Source organism: Penicillium oxalicum, chromosome III (assembly GCF_001723175.1).
Source record: "Penicillium oxalicum strain HP7-1 chromosome III, whole genome shotgun sequence".
NCBI lineage: Eukaryota > Fungi > Ascomycota > Eurotiomycetes > Eurotiales > Aspergillaceae > Penicillium > Penicillium oxalicum.
The window spans coordinates 2,810,470-2,826,080 of record NC_064652.1 but is presented as its reverse complement, the minus strand read 5'-3'; the positions used below and the strand labels follow the sequence as shown (position 1 = coordinate 2,826,080).

The 15,611-nt window shown below is 49.0% G+C and overlaps 3 protein-coding genes across 3 annotated transcripts; 1 reads left to right on the top strand and 2 right to left on the bottom strand.

The window, feature by feature from the left end:
* Positions 1-538: 538 nt before the first annotated feature.
* POX_c04410 (Protein pacG) lies at positions 539-2,596 on the bottom strand (the record flags this gene model as incomplete). Its single annotated transcript, XM_050113290.1, has 2 exons — positions 539-2,219; positions 2,448-2,596. 2 exons carry the CDS (start codon positions 2,594-2,596, stop codon positions 539-541), a joined length of 1,830 nt encoding a protein of 609 aa, XP_049970846.1.
* Positions 2,597-7,058: 4,462 nt separating this feature from the next.
* POX_c04409 (uncharacterized protein) lies at positions 7,059-7,307 on the top strand (the record flags this gene model as incomplete). The annotated part of the gene is made up of 1 exon (XM_050113289.1): positions 7,059-7,307. The coding sequence occupies one exon, from the start codon at positions 7,059-7,061 to the stop codon at positions 7,305-7,307; it is 249 nt and encodes an 82-aa protein (XP_049970845.1).
* Positions 7,308-8,053: 746 nt separating this feature from the next.
* Positions 8,054-8,283, bottom strand: POX_c04408 (uncharacterized protein; the record flags this gene model as incomplete). Its single annotated transcript, XM_050113288.1, has 2 exons — positions 8,054-8,068; positions 8,149-8,283. The coding sequence occupies 2 exons, from the start codon at positions 8,281-8,283 to the stop codon at positions 8,054-8,056; spliced, it is 150 nt and encodes a 49-aa protein (XP_049970844.1).
* Between the last annotated feature and the right edge of the window lie 7,328 nt (positions 8,284-15,611).

The window sequence follows — 15,611 nt, the reverse complement described above, 5'->3', positions numbered from 1 at the left end:
CAACCAAAGTACGCCACCGCACTCGCCCATTTTCGCATTCGAGTGACACCAACAACACCCGCACCCAAATACAATTCCCAAGAGCTCTCAAAACTCCTGGTGGGAAAGATACAACATTATAAGACAAGGACAAAATGGACAAACACCTGAATCCATATCACTCCGCTCCTTTGAAGGCCCCCTCCCTCGAAACACCTGACAAATTGCAAGAACCCGATATTCCAAACGCGAGACGTGGCCAAATAGAGACCAATTCAGGTTCTGGAGAACACTGGACCCCAGAGAGCATCCAGCCGGAAGAGATTGACGAAAAAGAAGATCAAAGCAAAGCAGATAAAAGGATAGAAAAAGACATTGACCGCGCAATCGGAAGATAGATGAAACAATCACGCTTTCACCATCATCGTCTGGTGGAAGAGACGGGCCCTCGACGGAGAGAGAGAGACAAGAAAAGAAGGCGCAAAGGTCAAGAAATGTAGACATCAAGCCCGAGGACCGACTTCCGCGGCCACAAACACCAAAGGATGCATCCGTCTGCTTAGAAAACATCCTCGGCGGCAAAATACCGTTTGCTTCGACCTCGAGTACCTGCGACAAATTTCATTTCCGGCATATTCGTGTGGTGAACCACATGGGGTCGATAGACGGCGTCCACGGGCGCTTGCCAATCGTCCAATCCCAGAGGAAAGTATTCATATAGGAAATCAGTGCCTTCATTGGGGAAAGGTAATGAGGACACGAACTGATGTGGAAGGTTCGCCGTCTCCAGAAGCGGTAATGAGGCCGAGGAGGTCGTGGTGGTACTGCGGACAGACTGATGGGACATGGGGTGAGACATCTTGCGCATCTTTGCGGGTGGTTGGGCACCCGATTGATCAATACTAATCGACCTTTGCCGAGACATCTCGTTGTGGTGGAACCCCGCTGGAATCTTATGGCCCAAATGTAAACCACCGTCATGACCTCCGACAGGATCGTCATCCATGAGAGACAGGTTGATCGGCGCCGAGGACGCTGCCGCCGTTGTCGCCATGCTGACACGGCGCTGCGCATCGGCGGCCTGGGAAACCTGCTCGGGACTGGAATGAGGGTACAGAGGCTGACGGGGTAAGACGGCGTTGGCGTTGGGGGGAGGGATCGGTGTCCAATCACCGGGGGGTTGTGAGGGTGGTTGCTGCATCATGGATGGGGGTGGAACTGAGGATGTCTCGGGGGAGCTGCTCTGAGCTGTCGCCGAGCCCGGCTTGTTCTTGGCCGGGGTCACACTGGTACGGCGAGGGAGCGATTCACTGGTGGGCGTTCGGTTGAGAGCGGCAGCGGCGGCGGCATTGGCCTGGTTTTTGCGGGAGGCAGCCGCACTGCCGCTCAGAGGCAGATCCTTACGGGACTGGAAATTGCGTGGACTGCGGCCACGAACAATCACCGGTCCCGATTGTACCTCGGAGATGGCAATCTTGGCTCCTGTGGAGAGCGTCGCGACAACCTTGAGTCGCACGACAAAGTGTTGCTGCAATTCCTTCCGTCGACCGTTGTTCGCCGTCGCAACCCGGAACTGCAATCGCTTCCAGGCGATCGGGAAGGTCGCGTAGTCGGTGTCCAGATCCTGGCCCGCCATGATATCGAGGGGAATTGGTGGTGGTTCCTTCTCTACTTTGGCGGCACCGCTCGGGAGGGGTTCCTCGAGCGTGCTCCCCGAGTTGGCGGCGGCTGCAGCGGAGGGAGTCTTCCAGGGAACGGATATGATCTTGACGGGATTACCCTCCACCGACTCTGTTGCCGATACGGTCAACTCTTGGGCCAGGATTGGAATACGATCGCCTTGGTCCGTCATGATATAACGCATTCCCCGAGGCAACGTGACGGAACCGGTAATTTGGAAGAGGTTACGGCGGTAACAGGTCAACTCGGCACCTAATTGTGGCGGAGGATTCTCGGATGGAGAAGTAGTGTAGGGTGACTCGGCCAGAAAGAACATGCCGTGCAGTTGGGCGGAGACGGAGAGCGAGGTGCGGCGCATAGAGTAGTCGAGGAGGGTAAAATGATACACGGGAATCGAAAAGCTCAACAGCTTATTATTGTGGTCGATAGACGAGTCTTGTGGCTGTTCTTGAGGTAGGGGATCAAACGGGGCGACCATGTCATTAAATGGATCATCATAGCCGGACGAGAAGCGCTTTATTGAATGCGACAAACTATTCTGATTGAAAGCTAGATCCTCGCTGTGCGAAACGAAAGATGTTTGATCAGCACTTGGGCCAATTCAAGGGTCATCGTGGAGTATAGCTAGTTGGAGGCAGCGACAAAGGGAGTGTATTTGGCAAGAGAAGAGGGGGAGGGGGGGGAAGAGGTAATTCATGAGTGAAACCTGCAGATGCAGGGTCTTGCTGGTCGAAAGACCAACGACAGCCGTCGATCTCAATCGTGACAGTCATGCCGGATCAACCTACCTCACAAAGGTTTCTGAGTCGAAATTGGAGCGGTGATCTGGGAGGTCGAGACCGGGCATCGCATTGAGGTAATCGGTGCCCTGGAGATTACCAAGGGAGAGTGGGCTGGCTAGAAAAGGTGGCATGGCCATGGTGTCAAAGCCCTCCATGGTGAAGGGTTGAGATCACGGGGACGATCCGCCGGATAACAATAATGTGGAGATGTATAGATCGGCGACAGTGTGATTTCTCGGAGAGATCGACAAACTTTCGAACCGCACAACGGGAGAGCTTTCGAGGGAAGAGCGACGGAGAGTACTGCAGGGCCGGCCAGAGGAGGAGCGAAGTATGGTGAGAGGGGGGAGGGGGAAAGATCGAGTACTCGGAGGAGGGGAAGTAGAGGAATGAGAGGAAAGAGAAGAGCGAGAGAGAGAGAGAGAGAGAGGAGAGGAGAGGAGAGGTGGGGAGAGAGGAAGAGAAGAGGAAGAGGAAGAGGGAGAGAGGGGAATATGGAGGGATAGCACGAGTGACGAGAACAGTATCTTGAAGAGAAACTAGTGTCTGGAAACAGATTGCATAAGAATAGGGACGAGAGGAAAAAAGGAAGAGGCACGAGTGTCCTGCAAGTTTCGAGGTCGACGACGAACAGGCGTGATGGAATGCGCTGCGGATGCGCTGACGGATTCGGGGAAAAGTGGAGCCGCGGTGTTTCTTTTGCGGAGGAAGACCCAAGGACCCTCGGGCGGTACCGTACGGTAATGGAGAGAGCACTAGCTGGGGGGGGGGGCTCCACTTGGTGGCTCGCTGTGAGTCCTGTGCAGGACTCCACTGTGCGGTATGGTAATCGCTGTCAACCAAGTACCGCCATACCCATACACTGTTTCCGTTGTGTGTGCCAGCCTGGTTGTACAATCATCAGACGAGAAAGAGAGAGAGAGAGAGAGAGAATTGGCCACTGGCGTCGGTGAGACTTGAAGGTCTCGATTGAAAGGGCGGATGCAATGCTGGGGCGAGGAAAAGGACTCTACGATGTCAAGAAATGCATGTACAATTTTATACGTGGACTGACAGAGGAAATGATAATAATACCTATGAAACGCAAACCTCATTTTGAGTTCGGCTGGACCCTCTTCAGCCGGGAAAGGGTGGAAGCGTCAAGACGCCTGCGGACCATACCGACCCCGTATCATCATCACCCTTTATCCAATTCTTTCGGTTCTGCTCTAGTCTTTTGGGAATCATGATTCAAATGCCTGTGGATCGGAGGATGCTTTGACATGACCCTATGGGAAACAGGGAAGAGTGGATCACTCCAGAAAAGCAAAGAGAGAGAGAGAGAGTGTGTGTGCGTGTGTGAGAGAGAGCAGGGAAAGTTCGGTACTGACTAGGTACCGGGGATTGAATGGCTTAGTGTCCATTCTTAGCGGTCACTGCATTGTACCCGAGACTTGGACGCAGACGGTCCACTTGAGCTTTGATTTTTTTTTCTCCGGATTCTACAGGCATTCCGATCAGTCTATCCTGATGAACTACCGAACGAAAATCTGGAATAGAGCAAATGATATATATATATGAGTATCTAAAAAAAAAGGTTCAGCAACGCTAGTCATGGTAGGTGTCCAATCGTTCTGGACTATTACTTAGTTCCCCAATACACCGTGGAGCAGGCAACTCATTAAGGTATCGGAGCGAGACTCGCGAGGCGATGAAAGATATCCAAAGCCCACTGAGAACACTCATTACACCGATCATTACGAAATACGAAACAGACCGAGACCGGATGAGAACAAGCGTTCTCTTGCCGGGGTTTGGCAAAGTCGGGTCATCGTCATGGCTTTTGGGGAGCAGCCTCCTTTCTAACAAGAGCCCTCGAAGCAAGACAAAGACCACAATTGCATTGAGATGCAGGATTTCACGGCAACCTCTCGTCATACTCGGATCAATTTTTCCTCTTCCATCTCTTTCTCGCCTTGCTCGTACCTTGAGAGTGAATAGAACAGAATAGATACTCCATGTATTCATTGTACAAGGGACCATTCACTCCGCGACTGGAGCACACGGGAACTCTCCCCGTGCAAAAAGGCATAGCCCCGGTTATCTGCCGGCCCTGACGATCATGAGCATGATCGTGATCATGTGTGGGACATTGAGCAGGACTGCTTTTCCGTCACGGACGAATGAACGAAGCCCACCTGCCTAAATGAGGGTCAGCTGGCGTCGGTGCCAAACGCCAGCCGGATTGGGTCTCGAGCGCCACAGCCACGGAACGAACAAACTTGAACTACGATAGACGGCGAGAAAGAGGAGGGGTGGGACGTGGGCTGATTGGGTACAAAAGCAAAATGGTGAAGACGATGATGGAATGGTATATACTGAATGTAGACATCATGTATCCCTCGTGAGACAAGAGATGGAAACAGTCAAGAGAGGGAACAAAAATCATGCCCCGACACTTGATGAGACTTGCAGATGGAAGGGGAAAAAAAGAAGAGAGGTCTGTAATCTATCATTATCAACCTTGACGACGACCATGAAACCTCATTGGACTCATTTTGAACTCAAAAGTGACAGACTCTCGGGCTTCACGAAAGAGATCAATAGGTCAAAGGGGACACAAAGCGCAGCTGGACGCGGTCATGAGGCTAATGTTAAGAGATGTCAATACAAAAGGCAGAGGAACACAAAAGACGAAGGACGGGAGGAAAGGAAGCCGAAAGTACATCGACAGTTCCCCCGATTTTTCAGTCCTCGTTGACCCGTTGGCGCCTTTGACGCTTAGATCACGACTGTCAAAACCACATCGACCCAGCATGGGATGACGGGAATCGAAACAAGTTTACACTAGTCGATGATCATTCTTGTCCACGACTCATGCTGTCGGCGAAGACGTCCAAATCAGCCGACGGCTCGGATGGCAAGATGCATCTCGCATTTTCTTGATCGGGAAAAGGTGGGCGCGCCTGCAGGGATTATGGTGTGGGTAGTGGACGGTGGATCTGGGTTATTTGGGTTCTTGGATTCTTCAACGGAATTATAGTCGCGCATAGCGCAGGACTCGCGAGACGTTCCTCCATACGATTCCGAACTTCGAGAGGGACGCCGTCGTGTCGTTTGTATGTCGATGGAGACATCTTTGTACTTTGTACACTACAAGAGACGGGGAGGGGGACAAACATGGGTCGGTGGAGACTGTAGAGGCGAAAATGTAGACGATCAGTGACCCAAAGCTATATCGATCATCTCCCCATCGACGATCCACCCACTACGTGGGTAGATTGCCAGATTGTACATCCAGTACTAGTTAGTCACTCTCTGGCGAAGATGAGGGAGCAACTGAGCAGGGCCAAGTGTGAATCATCCGGATCGATCGCACCGTCGCAAGCCCAGGCCCAAGTTTGAACAAAATTCCGACCATTCAGAAGACCGTTCATCCACAGCATACGAGACCAGCGCGATAGTCCTCACGCTAAAGAAATAGCAGCCAGACGATAACTAATGCAGGACCCATCAGGACCTCACAACACTCCTAGCCATTCTACACCTCTTCCTCGCGTCGGACCCCTCGACACAGTCCATGGTGCCACAAAATACGATACACAAGCGTTGTACAAATTACCATACACCACTCAAGTACTGTACATCAACCAACACCGGCCGCCGCTTGCCCAGCTTACTAGTTCTCAAAACGGCAAAGTGACGGGCCAGAGCGCCCGTATCCCTGGAAGGGCACATCCGATGATCAGCATCAACCGTGAAGTCCATCGAGCTCGGATCAGACCCAGAGGCTGGAACGAGATCTTGGCAAGGTGAACATGAGTCGTCCTGTTCGGCAGCGAAACGAGGGGAGCGCAGTGACAAGGGTACAAGGGCACCGAGAGCGCACGAGTGCTTGGGATGGCCTCGATCGGGGAAGACCGTCAGTTGCCTGAGGAGACCGTCTTCTGCAGAATGAGTTCTGGTCCAATCACGATCTCCAGATGGTCAGAGTGGTGAGCATTCGTCTGATTGGCTCATGTGTTTTGTCGGGGGCCAGACTTGGGTCGGGAAGTCCTTCCCTCTCCATTCTGAGACGAGGTGAATGGAATGTATCAATGGGCACTGGGACATTTGTACCGCATCTCAATACACGAACACGAGTAGTTAGGAAGAGACCATACTCTTCAATCCGTAGTCCATGAACTTGTATAGTATAAATGATCCAGTCTACAAAATACAATAATCACGTTCCACTTCCTTTGCCCGTTTGACACATGAGGATTTCCCCGACTTTCCCATCCACTCCTTCTCCCTACCCGAAAAAAATAAAATCCCATCTTCTGCACACCCCCTCCCCCCATTGCGGCCCACTGCGAACGGGCACGAGTCCACCATCGAAAGGTTACCCACTGGGCCGCAGAACGCAGTCGGAGCCTCGGAGCCTCGGAGTCAAGTACCGCTTAATTCGTTTTGCCAGCACGTTTACCCTTTTTCAGACTTAGCGCCGGATTAGGGGCAGACAAGGTTAGCGGAGTTGGTTTGGGACTGATTCGGGCATTTCTCAAAAGGCAAGTAATAACGAGCTCGAGAGAAGTTGTACCCAGACACCACAGATGAGGTCAGCTGGTAGGTGGGCAGACAGAATAGGGTAATCGGATGTATGGGAAGAAAGGAAAAGCCACCATCCGACAGGATAAGATGGCCGCAAATGATGAGCAAATGGGCTCGGGTCGCAGGGAGATGAGATGGTGCAGATCGTGGAGTCAAGGTAAACGTTTGGGGGACCTTTTGTTGAACGGAGGTGGTGTGATGCTCAGTAGGTGTGTTGAATTGATTGGCTTTTTAGCTCTGATTGGGCTTTGGGAAATGAAGAGTACTGTGAATAAAATCTCAAGTGGTAGATGAGTACGGTAGGGATCGAGTGAGGACCTGTAGAACTAGATAGCATGTGTACCTGTGGTGTTGGTTACACTTTGTAGTCCACCCAAGCTGATCAAACCAACAAGCAATTGTCTTGCAGATCATCTGAGTAAGAATAGGAAAAAGCAAAAACAATGAAAATCAAATAATAAAAATAAAACAGAAAGGAAAGAAAGCTCGGACACTACGAGTCCACTCGGACCACTTGGCATGGAGTCATTCTCATGCATGGGAGGCGACAAGTTTGCCTCGTGGGGAAGGCGACCCGACGATAGGGATGACTCCTTGACGACTTGTACGGAAACCCAGATGTATGCATGCCATCAGGCAAAAGCGCTCACCCATGCATACTAATTATTCATGGGTAAAGGGAATTTCTTTTCTATTGTTAATTTTCGAGGGGCGGGGAGGGGGGAAACAAAGCGTAACTAGGGCAGAAGCCTTGATGGGCGCAGGTAGTAGTCTGATCCAATATGCGCCCGAGCCTCGATTTCCATTGCCTGTTGATCGTCGTCATGTTGACCCGTGCGCGTGAGTCCTCGTTGGATAGGACCAGTTGGGTACAGTTTGGAATGTACTGCGAGGATGGACTTGACAAGGATGCATACGATAGATCCTTCCTACAACCCGTGTACTTATAGGAGGTTATTCTGATCGCCCACTCTATGGAGACGGTTATGTCGATTTGTACCTCGTATCTCCAGTATAACCCACCAGGTGCACCGCACCAGTCAGTAGTAGTGTCCCTGTTCAGGGACAATGTATTATAAGCGCGAGACGAATGAATGCTCGATATGATCCAATAGCTCTGATCCTGTCAACATACCGCCGTGGTCATGCGAAGAGGCTCGAGAGTGAAACTTTGAAAGAGCCGGACCGAGGCGGGTGTGGCGGAGAAGAAGCCCAGGGGAGCTTCCAGAGCAGATTCATGTCTAGTGCCACTGTCTGCATCACGCACCATCACCCAGAACGGATGGCGGTGTTATTTTGGGGGGGGGGTATTTACGTAGTCATCTCATGAAGCAAATATGGCACAGTCGCAGGTAAGTAGCTCACCTCCACTCCTGTGGTTTTACCTGGCTCCAAGAGGCTTTGAGAAGAAATGAGAGAACCGAAACGGAACAGTTAGTAGTCACCTCCTCAGCCACCCGTAGGATCCAGCATGTCTTGATGTATCTCTGAAGCCCAAGGCCACAGCTGTGTTCTCTGCCAAACACTTCGAGAGTAGATCGAAGATAGGTGAATCCGGATTCTATTCAATGTGCTTTGTTCACAAGACTCCAGTCGGATCACCCGCTTAATTCAACCTGAATCACGAGTCCCGTTGCGCTGGACGTCCAGTATTATACACATGTACAGATTACAGATGAGATGCGGCCCTGCTGACCCCTTCATCAGTGTTGGGGGTGGGACAAACTCCCACAGTTGAGGCACTCCAGTTAGAACTCGGGAGGCAATCCTAACGGAAAGATATGATTGTATCTCCTATCGAGTTACTCCCTCCATAAGTTAGTCTTTTCCTTCTGCTCATTACCATTTGATCAGAACAAGAGGTTCCTAATTGTCTCTTCACACCCCAATCACACTCCTATCTTCCATCTTCCACTGCCCACAAGAACCATGTACAATCATCATGGAGGGGGTAAAGGGATCTACTGCACGCCATCCATTTCAAGCTCCCGTGCACTTCCCCCATTCTGACACTTCTCCGGTCGGTCCAAACCTTATCGGCACGATTTCCACGGTCTATGATTGGTCACAAGATGTCACACGATGGGTACTTTTTTCTTCAGCCTTTTATTTTTATTTTTATTTTATTTTCGCCTGTGTACGTCGGACTCTTTTGACCTTTCTAGCGTGCACGGTCCTATCATGACCTCGTTCATGGTCCAACCAGCTGCACCGGTTCAACCCAAGCTGTTGCACAATACAATACATTTACATAATTCAAATGAGGGACCTCTCGACATCCCCGCGATTCCCAACACTATATGATTGTGTATTCAGATTATTGTCTACGGGCGACTACTGTAATATACAGCTCCTCATATGCTCTGGATACTAAAAAAAATCACAAAGTACATCTGAACCTCATAGTGTGCATATACCACCCCACTAATTCAACCTTCACGCCCATCCCTCCTTACCCATCTTACTCAACAGCCCAGCGGAGCCCTCCAATATCGGTTGCAAACTGCCTCATACGACCAACCAACCAACCCGCCACCTGCAGGTGGCTCGGCTCACGCGCAAGAGACATCTGCGCAGGCTTGAGGATAATCCTTCATCCATCCCCGCTGATTGGTAGAACTTTGGAGTGTCCGTGTTCTGGAAATGTCGATCCCCGCTAAGCATACGGATCCGATGCTTGACACTGGGCAAGTTGGTTCGCTGATGATGACTCGATGCCACTGACGGTGGATGCATCCGCTCCCCGAGTCATGTCGCATACTGTACGTGTAAAGCCAATAAACTCTCTTTGTACAGTCCTTGGTAAATAATCTTGCGAAACTCCGATTCTCCGAGCGACACACACCGGAACTGTCTCGTCCGTTGTAAGCATTCGACATTCGAGAATGGGGGGGCAACCCCCCCCCCCCCCTCCCCTCCGATATCCACGTTCCGCCGTCTGATCTTCTGGATGATCGGCTGATGTTATGCATTGCTGATCTTGAAGTCCACTACATTTAGTATCTATGAGTATAATAATATGCAGTCAATAAAGATATCTACCTATCTGGCCAAAGTACAGATGATGAAATTCATCCAAATTGCCACATAGCGAAACGTTAAAGCGCACTCTCTCGCGTTATAGGATCCTCAATTCCTTAACACCCAGTTCCCTGCGCATCATCCACCTAGACAAATCTCATAGGTAGAACATTCAGACTATGACCTCGTATCAAGACTCAAGATTCAAGAGTTCTCAGATACGTAAAACCGCTTCCCTCATACAGTACCACAGTAGTGTCCGTACAAAAAGACAAAAAAAAAGGGAAGGAAGAAAAAAGAAAAAAAAACAACCAACCACAATCTCACATTAAGCCTCGGCACCCCGATCGAGATTAGCAAGATCCACCGCGGTTATCATTATCCATCACTTATCGTGATCCTTATCAGCCCACCACTTCCAGCTGCAGACTGATCAAATTAATCCACCATTGAGAAGCCCTCATAAACTAGGCAGACACTAACGAATCCCAAAGATGTCATTTGATCTGAATGTGTGGTGCTTGCTGGTGGCTTGAACCAAGGCAAAGACACACACACACACAAACAGGAAATTTCCACTCGTGACAAAAGTGGTGGGCTGTACAGGATTTTCCTTTTACTTGAGGGATACTGGGCGTATGCATCTGATGGGTGTAGGACGAGGGTGTCGAGAATGGGCAGTGAAGTACTGGATCTTAATATGGAGATCAATATCTAGAAATGAACAGGGAGAAAAGAAAAGACCAATGAAAGGGAACTGGATTCATTCAATCATTGTTCTATTTTACAGTATGTGTTGCTTTTTTTTTTTCTCAAAAGCCGTGGAAATGAACAGACCCGGGAAACTTTCTGGGTGGACTGCCGTTCCCAGTTCTGGGTTCTCCGGGGGTGGAAAAGGGGAGAGGGACTGATCGATGGATGCGATCATTTGAAAAAGCACGTCAGCATGAAGTTCAGACGGAAGCTAACCTTTTTTTTTTCTTTTTCATGAATTTCATTTACTGTGCAGCTTGGCGGGTGAGTTACCCCTATTCACCCGTCGAGAGAAAGGGGAGGAGGAGAGAAGTTCCTAGGGTAGACTGCGCCCGTTCAGGTCACTGAACTCGCTGGAATAAGGTTGACAAGGTGTATCGATGAGCTGAGCAATCAAGTCCCAGTACGACTTGATAAGTACGATAGAGTCTTGATTTGTGAGCACTGACCAAGAAAAAGTGTATCTTGACTTGGGCTATTCTTCGTACCAATCGCCACACCCCATTTGTGTATATCCCAACGCGGATCAGTCCCGTCGAAGATCGTCTGGGATGGTCACCAGATTCTACTCTGGCCACCTTTTACTTCGGGAACGAATAACGAACCCGAAGAACCTCACCCTCACAATCGATGAATGAAAGGCGATGCGACCGCGTCGAAATCACTTTCGCACAGGCAACAGACCTCCTCGTCTCTCTCAGACAAAAGTGTGCGCATGAAGTATAACGGGATAAGATAGCCTTTGAAGATTCCATTCCAGACTGCCTCCCCGCTTGATGGCAAACCCCAATTCTAGGCCCGTCTCAAGCCATGCAAGCCATGCAATCAAAGTACGATGATCTCAGGGGAGGGTGGACACTGGACACTCGACGCTAGACCGATACGCCATCCATGGATTGAACACGGATAGAACTTCGGCCCCGACGCCCGATGCATCAGGTTCAAATGGTGAAAAGTTAGAACTCTAGTGTCAAAACTCAGAACAAGAATCAATATGAAATGGTACAGATATACACGTGTACAGTTACGGCTGTACCATACGACAATGGCTGGTCCTTGACAGACGGTCATGTTCCTGGAGTGGTTCCAAGTTCCAACCATGGATAGCCTCAATGCTGCATGCGGCGTCTGCGCCAAAGAGTGTTCCCCCCCCCCACTCCCCCGATACTCATGATGCATCTATGAGTAACCCGGTACAGAGATGGAAATGCCCCCGTGGATGCACTCGGACATCTTGGATTTTGGGTTCATTTCATATGGAGCAATTAGATCTTGTCCAAGTTAGGGGTGTGATCTCCATCATAATAGGAATGAGTGGAGCGAGGAGACATGATGAAGCGAGTCTACCCCAGATTCAATTTTGAATGCACTCTTGATTCGACGGGAGGAGAGAGAGAACAAAAAAAGATCCTAAAAAAACCGGTCATCAATGGATTGTTCAAAGATGGTACAAGCAAGAAAGAGAGAAGAAAAAAAGAGAGACTTTGAGACCTCAAACCGCCGTGTCACACCCAACATTTGGTCTTGAGGAGAGAGAAGGAAGAAGAAGAAAAATGAAATCAACACTCACCATCCGAATCGATAACAGATGCCTAGTTTTTCTCTCCATTCCACCATTCCCACTCCACGACTTAGTCTTACACTCTTTCAAAAGCGAATCGCCATGCCGTCTCCCCACAATAACCATGACATAACGACTCAATGCGCTCCTTCAGGATCCTTTCCTTCTCCCCCCGCCTTTCGCTGACTATCAATCATCCGACCATGATGCAAGTGCGAGTCATTCAACCAAGGGAAGAGAGGTGGTGGAGTGGCAGAGAACCGAGCAAACTTGCAGATGCTATTTCACTTTCTCGCCTCGGAACGACACTGTTTCCCACTACCGTACGCGTTTGGCACACACACACGCACCCCCCCACCCACCCATGCAGCTCCTTCACCTTTGCAACTTGAAAGGTCCATCATGTCAGCACGTCAGCACCACAAAAGTCCCTAGGGCATCAGCGGCGTCCAATAACCACGGTCCCCCGGACAGGGAGTGGAAGTGGATGTGGAAAGAAGAAACAAAAATCAAAACCAAACGGCATTTCCAAACCAGGATTGTACTTCTGAGGTTCATCGATTGTTGACTCCTGGAAACCTCTTCATTCTTTGTCGCTAGTGCTTCGATGGACATGCGCGCTAAGCGTGTTCAACTATCGAGGTCAGTCAGGTATATACCAGGAACAGGACTTTGATGATGATATGGAGTAAGTGTGCAGACAAGGTGACTCGGGACGTACAGTAGGTACTTTTCCCAAGCTTCAAGTCTCTTCTCCAGTCTTCACAGACCACTAGATTCAAGGATAAATTCTAAATCAACTACGTACTCAATTATCGATGCCCTATAGTATCGCCACTCTTTTGTGTACCCCCCCCCCCCCTATCTTTTCATTCCGTTTCCTTGATTGATTGGATCTCTTCTACCAGAACAAACTATATCAGTATCAATCCTGCAAAACCTCCTGTTTAGTGGAACTTCAAAGCCAAACCCGCAATCGTCAAGTTGACTCCGTCGGAGGTGCGGTACGATAAATAAAAGAAGAAAGCTCCTGATCTCACAGAATACTTTTTGTAGTACAGCAGAACCGCACGACACTGAGTAAAACCTCCGTCCAAAGTCTCCACCCTTGCACATTTGCCCCTTAAACCAACCCCCACTCACATAAAACAACCGTCGCTACTCAAAGTAAACCTCCGTGCTGCCATTGACGGTCTAGAAGAAAGGGGAAAACACATCGAGAATCGCTCAGCCACCACGCTCGGCGGAGGGGGGACACCAATTGGACACTTTCCACAGAAGAGGATGGTGGATGCACGATGCATACTCGACCGTGTCGTGTCAATCAACTATATTGCCACTTGGACTGACTCGCCAGATCGATCGATTTCCTGTCAAGTGTGAAGCCCTTTTTTTTTTCTTCTCTCTTTTCTAGCAGAATTGTCATGTCACGGAATCCAATCGGGTTCAACACATACACCATTTCTGATTACTGCTGTTGTGAGGCGGCCAACTGCGACGAGAAGATATATTGTCAACCCTGCAATCTGAAATAGAATCCATTCTATTTGCATCGGGGGAAATCAAATCACAATGCTTAAGATGGGTAATCATGTACCAGCATGGAATCCACCCTGGAGGCTCATCAACACCGTTCATACAGCTATTTATAATAGGTGCGTCAGTAGTAGAGGTAAATAGTGCGCATCTCTCCCTCTCTCTCACACATGGATACAATTCCATTCCTCGTGTCAATTTCGACCTTGGTTGAGCCGACAAAATGCTCTTTCTCCAGGCTGTACATCCCCCTACCCTCATATCCGTAAATAACCCCCTTAACACATGAGACGTGAACCTCGGCCCCGCCCAGTAAAGTGGCGATCACCTTTACCAATATCCCAACCCTAAACCCGAAACCAAACTAGAAATAAATCAAAGCTCGTCTCAACCAAACCCTGGCCCCTCCCTCATAAACAAAAACAGGAAACAGAAAATGAGAAATTAAATCAAAGGCCCACAAAAAGAACCGGCCCTTTTAAGCTTCCGCGACGAGACCAACGAGAAAACTCTAAATCAGAGTCGGAAACACCGATCGACCGAACCGACTCGAGGACTCTGGTCATGGTGACCGGCTTCCTTTCCTGCCCTCCCTCTTTCAGGGGGTTGGAGAGACCGAGTGACGGAGACACTGAGACAGTACGAGTGATGAGCTGAGACGCACGTATTGTATACAGTGGAGTGCGGACGAAAATTGTCTCGATATATCCATATATTGGTCATTAAAAACTGCCCATTCTATAATGGAGTATTTACATATTAGACCAGCTTCTCCAATTTCCACTATACGCATATAGAATGGGACACGAATATTTCTATCTTCAGAGCTAATTTCAGAACAAGTAGAAGATTAGCAATAAAAAATAGCCGCCTTTCCCATATTTGCTAAGCAGAACACACACAAAAGAAAAACAGAAAAAAAAAACATACATGCGGTATGACTACTCCTTGGACATGATGTTGCCAACTAGCATAAATAAATCCATCAGTCTTTCTTTTCGCGGATTCTCCACGTCCTTTGAATGAGCTGCCTAGGTACCTACCTACACAATTCTCATCCTTGTCGTCTGTCCCCGACCAACTTGATACTATTGAGGTTTCAGGACCACTCATTTGATATATGTCCCTTTCATCGCAAAATGGCGATCATACCTACAGATAGGTAGAAAGAAATAAACAAAAAGAATAATCCTAGACATGTCATGCCTCATAAGCAAGTGATACATTGCCTTTTTTTTTCACAGAGAGAGGGGGAAAAAGCTCTATTCCTGCCAAACTATCCATTTTACATACTAGACAACTAAACAGGAGATACTCTCAAAGACCCACCCTCGTACACCTGTGAGAGTATTTAAGCTGCTTCTCATCCTGGAAATATAAAGTTACTCTCTATCGACGGGTCCATCTTGATGAGACAGAATGGGATTATCCTCATACAAGTACATAAATTATCATTCTCCCCGTACGCCGTGGACCTGAAACTGAATTGAACGTCGAGTCACTTAAAGAGCCACAGATAGGTAGGGAGGTTGTTCAGAAAAGTGGCAGGTTCTAATATACTTATTTCTTACCGAGAAGAGAAGTAATGGGGGAAAAAATTCTTTTATCCGTTGGATAGCATGATCGTTCATTTTGTTTGTGCTAGAGGGGATCCAGGAATATAAAGACTCTCACTGGAAACATTTGAATATACACCGTAATAAAAAAAAATATATTTGAGGATTGTG